We start from the raw sequence: 10,225 nt of genomic DNA, 5'->3' as shown, positions 1-10,225 counted from the left end.
ACCTCCTTACCTCTCAACTGCTCGACTGTTTTCAAGTGGTGCAACATTAAAAGGTGCTGCAGTTTGACTTGCTATTGCTCCTGTCTCTGACCTCTGCAGGCTTCAGATATCCAGTTTTTTAATCGAAGATAATCAGGTCGGCTGTGCTGTGTCTGCAGGCTACATCTGCTGAACCATGCACACCACGCAGAGGAGTCCCCGCTCCGCCGCGCATGTAGCTGACCAGCAGAATCCCACGTAAGTATGGGACTTCTTTTACCTGTGACACCGTAGAAAAATCAGGTCATTGCACTTGACACACTGGAAACAACTGGGTCATTTAATAGCAGACACCTTGAGTTTTAAATCTGGAATGTTATTGGATGTAAACAACACTCTCCGTGTGTTTGACTTTTGGTGGAAACAGCTTATTGTTGCAATTTTTTTTTTTTTTTTTTTTTTTATAAATACAACCTTGAATTCTTGCTTGATGTCATCAAAATGCAGCTCGGCTCATAAACTATTTTTTATTTTTCATGACCACAGCAATGCAGTTTGGAGCAGTTCATTATAGCTAGGCACAGAAAAAAAAATTGTATTTGGACATCACCTGAGTGACCTAAATGGTAGTTTAGAATTTCAGACACAATATCAAAGGGTCAAGTCCTCACAAGTCTTCATATTTCACATTTTGAAGAAAAAAAAAAAGAAAATTAGCAATCATTGAACTTAAAAAAAAAAAGTGAAATCCTGACCTTTCTTCATGGTTCAGTAGATCTAAGGACAAGGCAAGGCAAGGCAGCTTCATTTGTAGAGCACATTTCAGCAGCAGGGCAATTCAAAGTGCTTTACACAAAATCAGTTAAACAGATAAAGCACGAGTATCCTAAAAAAAAAATAAAGAAAATAATAATAATAATAATTCATTCAAGGGTGTCATGTCTCACATCCAACCCATGTCCTTCCAGCCACACACAAATCTAGGCGTGTTCAGTATTCTCAGACATGATGTGACCCAACTATTTCCACAGTCGATGTCTAAAGCAGCTGGGATGCAGAGTTATCAGGTTGCAAAATGATTTACAGTTGGGTCAGAAATAGTGCAACTTGTGATGCTGCTTGTCTACTCTCAGCTCAGTCTATGGGAAAATCTAAAAGTAGTCAAACTCTCCGGGCTGCACCCAGCAACTCCACACTGACGTACACATGCACGTACTCTATGCAGAGGATGTAGAGGCGTTTAACAAGGAGACTGTGTGTGTGTGGTGTGGTGTGTGTGTGGTGTGTGGTGTGTGTGTGTGTGTGTGTGTGTGGTGTGTGTGTGTGTGTGTGTGTGTGTGTGTGTGTGTGTGTGTGTGTGTGTGTGTGTGTGTGTGTGTGTGTGTGTGTGTGTGTGTGTGTGTGTGTGTGTGTGTGTTGTGTGTGTTGTGTGTGTGGTGGGTGTGTTTGTGTGTGTGTGTGTGTGTGTGTGTGTGTGTGTGTGTGTGTGTGTGTGTGCAGGAGCGAAGCAAAGTCGTCTAATAACTTTGAGGCCCTAGGATGCCATGAGCAGCTGGATCCAAAGGACAGCCAGGACTCCGAGGACCCCAGAGAATACTGTTATGGTACAGCAGAGTCTCTGAACTCACTCTTATCATCAGATGTACTCATTCACCACTTCCAGTGTCACCACCTCTCCGTCCCCCGAGAGCCGCCTGTTCGAGGTTAGCGCGAATGATTTCATAAGCAAAGCAGACTGTGGCATCAGCAGGCTCAGGTGGGAAACAGAAATCGCTACAGTCTTCAGCTCTATGGGAACAGGCTGCTGTTACAGTACGGCCTTTCTTGATCAAGTTGTAGCTACAGTATATTGCTTCAAATAAGATAAGCCTGATGTGTATAGATACGTCTGAAACAATTCTTTTAGATTCTACTTGGTTTGAAGACATAGGACATCATCGGGGTTAGCACAACATTTCGATGCAATCCATTCAGTACTTGTAGAGAGATTTCAGTCTGGACCAATGGTGCCCTCGAGCCACGGTGCAAGCAAGGACTAAAACTTTTTTTGACATTACAATGTATAGGCAATGATGTACAGGCAATGTCTGCATAGGCAATGCATTGGTGAGTAAAGAATTGCAACCACAATATGTATTTAGCTGACATCTCCAAAACACTCAACCCACCTATGTGTCTCTTTTTCATACATCATCTTTTCCTGCAAAACAGTTTTGCCAACTTGACATCCTGACATCATCTTTCCTTCCCTGCCAGTTTTGCAGGTCTCTACTTGTATCTGGTGTTGTATCCTACCACACATACCTGACACAGGAATAAATCATATTACCACCTCATATCATGTTCCATTTAAATAAAAAAAAAGTAGAGATTCATCATTCATTTATGATCTCTGATGATGTCCAAGGCATATGTGTCATACTGGCTGAAAGATACCAGTTAACAGGCTTATGCATTAAAATGTTCCAGTGTCCTGCTGGGAGATTTAAATGCATTACTCACTGCAGACATGTTATAGCTTAGAGGAAGTTGTAATGCCATAAATAGCTTTAGTGCCACATTTTAGTCCTTTCACTCTAGGCTTTCTAAACACCACATGAAAAAAAAATTCATACTGTACGTTGTAAAGGTTTCACATTTCAGTCATGGGATCTAAACAGTTAAATAATATTTGACTTTGTCTATTCTAAGATTTCTTTTGTTTTGATCTCCTCAGGTGGATACCACCCTGTCCAGATAGGGGACACCTTAAACAGAAGATACCAGGTGGTGTCTAAGCTGGGCTGGGGCTGTTTCTCCACTGTTTGGCTGTGTCTGGACCTCAGGTAGGTTTCATTAGGGACTGTAAAAAAAATTATCAGGGTGTGGGGTGGGGTTAATGTAATATAAAAAAAAAAAAAGATTCAAGACCCTTTGTGGCGGTATTACTATTTTCTGTGGTCCATCCTCTTGATTTAGAAAAGTATTCTGATTCAAATGTTATATCAATGGAATACTTTTAACAATCGCCATCATACATTACATCTGTAGGTAACTTTGTGCCCAACATTTAATTTTTTTATTCCAAAATGCAGTATACATAGTAGATGTGGTGTGGTCAAGTCACATAACCTTCCCATAAATGTGGACGCATGTTCCCAGCTTTAAGACATACACAGCCATGCTGTGTAAACCGATGAGGATCATTCATTAGAATTGGGATTAGCAAGTCATTGTAAACATAACCAAATGAAATTAATTCCAGCCATTCTCTAATAAAGAGATGATTGAGCTTGAATGAATGACCTCATGCCGCCCAACCATTCTTTCTATTACTCCATGTCCAGTTTCGGTTTTGAAATTTCAGTCATTATTGCCAGATATAGTAAGTGAGCTATAGTCTAGTCAACAGTCTTGTTCCTCATCAGTTTACACAGCATGGCTGTGTATGTCTTAAAGGAACATACGTCCACATTTATAGGAAGGCTATGTGACTTGACACCACCACATCCACTATGTATACTGCATTTTGGAATAAAAATAAATAAATGTTGGGCACAAAGTTACCTACAGAGTTACATTTTTAACCTTTTCTCTTTGTGGTCTGGAAGTTAATTTATATCAATTAAAATACAACTTTTCACACAATAATGTAAAATGTAATATAAAATGTATTGTTAATACAATTGTAAATAATTACCTTCACACCCAACAGCGAGATCAGGTAATAAACTGGGCTGTGTGTAACAGTGCTCAGTAACTAACCAAATGAGTCTGCACTGTGACTCTGTGTTTTGGATAAAGAAATATTGAAATGACAGATTTTAGACCACTGACTGAATTGATATTAAAACAAAATGGACACATATTACGTAATTAAGAAGAAAATCTGACTACCCTCCTTCATCAAAAAAGAACATATTTTTATACATGCATAACCACACCCCCATTTATTTTCCCGTCTTATAATTTGTGTACAGTCCCTTACAAAGGGTTCCATTAGTCCAACACAACTTGACATGTTGAACTTTGTTTCTCGTGGTGAATATTTTCTGAAGATAACAAAATCTTCAGAAGAAGAAGACTATTCTGTCCTGTATCTGAGCAGAGCTGATTGGGTGTCTGTGTTGGCAGACTAGGGCGGCGCGTTGCGGTGAAGGTGCTGAAGAGCGGAGCTGGCTTCACTCAGGCAGGACAGGACGAACTTGCTCTCCTGCGATGCGTCAGTGACCCGCTGTTTGTGTTTCTCTTCTCTAACACGTCTTACTCTTTCTGTCAAATGTTATCTCTCTTGATTTGTTTTCTCAATTTGCCTTGTCAACCATCTCCCCTTCCACCTTCCTTTCTTCCTCTCTACAATGCCCTCACCATTACAAACTTGCTATTTACAAAAAATACTAAATGCTTTTCCTCTCTATTTTTCTCCCTGTCCTTGTTCTTGTCAGCCTTCTTTAGCTTCTTCCTCTCACTGCTCCCCCTCTCTTTAATCAGGCTAGTGGTCCTACGAGCCGGCATCCCTCCAGTCAAAAGATCGTTCAGCTGCTGGATGAGTTCAAGCTGGCCGGGGTCAACGGGGGTTCGTATCCTTTTTACAGACTGTCATTTCTTGGACACACACTGTAAACCTGACACCGTGTGCTTGTGTGTCTAAAAGAGCCACTAAAATGTATCTATCAAATGGCCACACAGTGAAAATCGACTAGCCTATGATAAAATAAATAAATCTCATAAATGACTTATCTCTGCAAACTCTGAACAGAGAGTTGTTTTCAGAGGTGTCACAACAGATCCGTAGCATTATGTTGACAACATAGCATCATACAGTGAATACAGCTAGCCAATAGCTTGCAGACACGTAAAACTGACCTTAATGTCTGGGGGTCAGACATGTGCCTGGTGCTGGAGCTGTTGGGGCCTGACCTGAGGGACTGGCAGAAATGTTTTGGAAATCCTGGACTGATGCGACCATCGGTCAAACAAATACTAACTCAGGTAAAGAACAACAAAGACCTAAGAAATTAAGATTATGCAAAGACGTATCTTCATTTAAGGGGATTTGGTGCACTTTGCAGAAATAGGCTTATTGGGTCTTTTGCAGAAAGTTGGATGACACCATACTATAAACATACAGGGGTTTGTCACATTGTGTTAGGCCCTGTCATCCTCATCTCTATGAGTCACCAGTTTACCATGATGGAGTCATAAGTCAGAATAGTATAGTACTGCTTGTTTGGAAGGTCACATCATATTTGGGTTTTCTTTAGGTTCTGCAAGGCCTGGACTACCTTCACACTCAGTGTAAAATCATCCACACGGACATCAAGCCTGAGAACATCCTGCTGTGTCTGGAAGAGCAGTCCCACAAAGTACCAGCAGGGGACAGCAGACCCTCCAATTCCTCAGGCACAGTTTTTATTTATTGCTACATATGCTGGGGATTGTTTAACAGTGAAGTCTCAAAGCTGGACAGTTTACAGCTGAGCAGGGTTCATCATATGTGTGTACAAAGCAGATACATGGAGCCAACTGTATTTGCAGTACAGTATTTGCCCTGTGCACACATACTGTTAATGTTAACTGAAAAAAAATGTAAAAAATACAATATATTAACAAAAGCTTTAGGCTTTAGTCTTAGTTTAACATGTAATCAAGCAAATGCCTCCTTCCCAAATTATCAGAAATAGACTAAACTAACTGTCCAATATAAGTGTCCTATATAATGTATAACTGTCCTATGTTATTTCTTGAACCACTTTTTCTTGAATTTTAATATGTGATTTTTTTGTTTCTTTTAGAGAAGGAGCAATTGAACCCACACAGTTTAAAGGAAATTGCAGTGAAAATTGCTGACCTGGGAAGCTCCTGCTGGGTGGTCAGTGTCTTTTTACAAAGGCATTATACTGTTTAACAGCCTATTGCATTAGCCTGAGCACTGAACTTGTTTTTTCCATTTCTTTACAAGGAAGTTGGTATCATATAGGGGTTCAATAGTCAAAAAGGGTTAGGGTTACATTTTTGTGCACTAACACTGTGTTTAAATATACGGAGCACCGGAGGTGGCATGGGGGGAGGGATGGAAAAAATAACATAAAAACACTTGCGACAAACACTAGCGAGATCTTGACTTTGATCTGCGATATCTCTAGTTTTATATGTGATATCTCCAGTTTCATTTGTGAGATCTTGACTTTGTTTTGCAAGATATCAAGTTTTATTTGTGAGATCTCGCAAATCCAACAAACAATAAGGCTAACCTTGCTAGCTAGTAGCGCACTAGCTGGTATCTAGCTAGCTAGTTGCATTGACTGCAGGCTAACCTTAGTAGCTAGCTAGTATCTAGCTAGTAGCACGACATGATTACATCTCCTTGGTTGTCTAAAGTGAAGTGTTATAATGAACATACCGTTAACTGTTGTTGTCAATAGAGCTGGTTTGTGTTGCCATAGCAACATACTTGTTCATGAGCTTCTCTCTTGTGTCTTTTACAGTTAGGTCTCTAGCTACTTGGTTCTCCTAATACTCCTTGGTATATGTGGAGAACTCATGAACTCGCCGTTTCATTGTATGAAAATATTCCCTAATGGTAAACATTGTGTTTTTGTTGTTCCTGATTGTTTACATGCGTATCAAAATAAACGATGGGTGTACTTAGACAAACAAGGAGATGTAATCATGTCATGCTGCTAGCTAGATACTTGCTAGCTTCTAAGGTTAGCCTGCAGTCACTGACGTCAAAAGTCAACAACGATGTTCATTACAACACTTCACTTTGGCATATATCAGTAATGCTAATCCATTGTTCAAAATTAAAAAAAAAAATGGATGCATTTAGACAACCAAGGAGATGTAATCATGTCGCGCAACTAGCTAGCTAGATACCACCTAGCATGCTACTAGCTAGTGCGCTACTTACCAGCTGGGTTAGCCTTTTTTTTTAATATTGCAAAACTAAGTCAAGATCTCGCAAAAGTGTCCCCGGTAAATGTATTTTTTACTTTATTTTATTTTTTCCCCGTAAACTCCGGGACTCCGTAAAACATGTACTAAAATCTTAAAATGAAATCTTTCTGTCTGCTATGTATGTTTCTCTTTCTTGTAGTACAAACATTTCTGTGAGGAGATTCAGACTCGTCACTATCGCTCACTGGAGGTTTTACTGGGATCTGAGTATGGCCCACCTGCTGACATCTGGAGTGTTGCCTGCATGGTAAGGGTAAAACCGTAACAAATGTGATGTTGACACTGTGTGAAATATTCAAACCCAAGACTCCATGTTTTGGAAATTATAGTCCTGTGAATCATTTTCATACAAATTTCTCTCAAAATTTACTTTCACAGTTTAAACAAAGTTTGACTGCATATAGCAAGAGTTTGTACTGACTGTTCCACGAGTAGTTCAATGGGGGTAGAAGAGATAAAAAATATAAACAGATCCTATTGCTATGGTTTACCTGTTTTTCTGTCGACAACAAAACAAAATATATGCTTAAGTGTATGTTTTATTATATAAACTGTATCAGTTTATGCCACAATTAAACAAGAAAAGTCTGCAGTGGGTTCTTTATAGGTAGTTTTGTTTACAATCAATTGTAAAAGAAATTGGATTTGTTTTATAGATGTTTGCCTATACACTCGTTTATATATAGACAGCCCATCCTCACACAGAAAACGACCGTATGGGTCACTTTATGCAAGCAGTTTATAGCAACCGTATGGGTGGATTATGCAAGCACCTCAAAACCATAACCAATTACATTTCTTGCTAGGCGCTCACTTCTCTAGTGGATGTAGTGAATATTGGAGAGCAGACAAGGAAGGATGATGACAAAGTATAGAGGCACCAAGGGGGTGAGATTGGGATTTGGTCAATAGTAAAAACAAGTCATTTTGAAAATGAACTGACGTTTACAGACCTTATTGTGCGCCTCATTTTAGTGGTTTGTGATTTATTTTAAGCCAACCTTTTTTTTTTTTTGTGGCCTCAATTTATCTAATTCCATTTAAAACGTTGCCCTTTACACTAAATAAAATGGTTAAATGATTTGGGTCACCTGATTAAATACATTTTTCTAGGAGTTTTTTGCTCGTGGCAAATACTAGCTAAGATTAACAAATTATTAAAACTTGCCCAACTGCACCAAATTTCGGGTTAGATAGCCAAGGCAACTTGTCTTTTTTCTGGTTAGCAACTTCTACTTTTTCTACTCCACCTGTTTACTGACAGATTACAGCCATACCTTGCTCATAGTGCCAACCTTTAACGAAACTACGCTGTAGCCGAGTTCATTCGCCCCCAAACCATTTGATGGAAAAGAAAATGTCTTGTTGCAACACTTCAAAAGTTTGCATGACAATCAAAAGGAAAAAATGTTTTTAGAATACTAAAATACTTTTACAGAATCAATTTGTATCATCTGCAATAACCAATAACAAGAAATAATAAATAACAAGAACGTTCATTTTGGAGACCTTACATAGGCTATATTGTTCAATAACTAAAGAAACAAAAGCGGGCCTAACACTGAGCCTTGAGGAACCCTCCAAATGTAACCTTCATAATTATATAGTACACAACACATTAGCATTTGTGGTGAAGCAAATGTAATAATTGGCCAGAGGGTGGGGTCAGAGTAAGGGTTTTTTCCAACCTTTATCTGCAGGAATTACCGTGTTGTGGGAATGAAAGTATAAAGATATGTGTGACAGTCTTACATTCTTTTTTATTGGAAGGATGTTGTAAGCACAAAGTTTAACATGTTATACTGGATTAAACCTCTGGGAATCATTTGTCATGTAAAGTCAGTGGATCACCAAATTTCACTGGAATCCATCCAATGGTAGGGATTGGTCCTCTTTCTTAATGCTTACTTAATTTTCTATTGCATTCTCTCAGGCCTTTGAGTTGCTCACTGGCGACTCCCTGTTTGAACCCAAAGCTGGCGAGTCCATTTCCCTGGAAGAAGGTCAGTTAGTACAGTGTGCAGAGGCGTAAAAAACATTGACACAGGATTAAATGAGATTACACTGTGGCTGCATTGTAAGTATTGATGCAGTGTATGCCAATGTGTACTTTACATCTGTGTGTGTGTGTGTGTGTGTGTGTGTGTGTGTTCGTGTTCTCTCAATCCAACTCAGACCATATAGCCCAGATCATGGAGCTGCTTGGTAAAATTCCACCAGTTGTTGCCTTCTCGGGTAAATACTCTGCCGAGTACTTCAGTCGCAGAGGTAAGTCTGAATCTTCACTTTTTAGATATGTTGTGTGCTAGTATGATTTTACTTTTAATTATCATCAATATAATTACACATCATAGTAAATAATTTCATCATTGCTACTTGTAAGCATCCTTTGTGTAATACTGGTTACATGATGTCATCCAGGTGACCTGCGTCGTATTGGTCCACTGAGGTTCTGGAGACTCTATGACGTTCTGGTGGAGAAATACCACTTCTTGTTGGAGGATGCCACTGGTTTCTCAGACTTCCTTCTTCGCATGTTGGATTACTATCCGGAGAGGAGGGCCACCGCTGCACAGTGCCTCCACCACCCATGGCTGACCTCCTGATAGCCTCCAAAAGGCTGTAGAGGCCTCGTCCTGATCTGCAGTCCTCACAGCCAGATGCTGTCAGCAGCTTGATCTGGCCAGTTTCTGAACATACCACCTTAAACCCAATCCAAAAGATGTTGAGTTTTTTTTATACTAGAGGAGCTATGTAGAAGACTTTGTATTTCCTTCACAGATTTGTAAATTCCTGTGGAATGGGCTGTTGTCCTTTATTTAACACCAGATTGAGAATAGGATGCTCTTTTCCACTGGTGCCCATTACGCACTTAATGCTACTAAAGCAGGGTTTTTTAGTTACTGTTAGTCATTGACTGTCAGACCCTTGAATCATGTAATACTCCATTTTTACCCAAATGTGTGTGTAAATGTGGGTATTTTAAACACCAGTGAACCTGCTAAGAAATGGCAGATGGACTCCTTTCCCATTGCCAGTGCATGAGTATGTGTATCTTTTTTTTTTCTGGTGTGTCGTGTAAAATGTCAAGATTGCGCTGTACTGTTAAGTGTACTGTAAGTGTATTATTTACATTGCAATATGAATGAAAACATAACTTAATGTATCAATATTTCTTCATTATTTTTAATTTGTAATTTTATTACAACAAAACATCGCGGGGTCACGTGATCAGCTCGACAGAGATGGCAGCTTAAATTGTAGCTCCGCGGCCTAATAGTTGTTTTTTATGGATCTAACTCTGAAG

At 39.5% G+C, this 10,225-nt stretch overlaps 1 protein-coding gene across 1 annotated transcript; it reads left to right on the top strand.

Annotated features, from left to right (window-relative positions):
- Positions 1-16: 16 nt before the first annotated feature.
- si:ch211-220i18.4 (SRSF protein kinase 3) lies at positions 17-10,018 on the top strand. Its single transcript, XM_032519808.1, has 12 exons — positions 17-237; positions 1,480-1,583; positions 2,696-2,804; positions 4,093-4,180; positions 4,450-4,534; positions 4,844-4,950; positions 5,223-5,361; positions 5,754-5,830; positions 7,058-7,165; positions 8,852-8,921; positions 9,094-9,186; positions 9,340-10,018. The coding sequence occupies exons 1-12, from the start codon at positions 176-178 to the stop codon at positions 9,522-9,524; spliced, it is 1,227 nt and encodes a 408-aa protein (XP_032375699.1). The 5' UTR covers positions 17-175; the 3' UTR covers positions 9,525-10,018.
- Positions 10,019-10,225: the final 207 nt, after the last annotated feature.

The sequence above is a fragment of the Etheostoma spectabile genome, chromosome 7, assembly GCF_008692095.1.
Source record: "Etheostoma spectabile isolate EspeVRDwgs_2016 chromosome 7, UIUC_Espe_1.0, whole genome shotgun sequence".
Taxonomy (NCBI): domain Eukaryota; kingdom Metazoa; phylum Chordata; class Actinopteri; order Perciformes; family Percidae; genus Etheostoma; species Etheostoma spectabile.
This window is presented reverse-complemented; position numbering and strand designations above follow the sequence as displayed.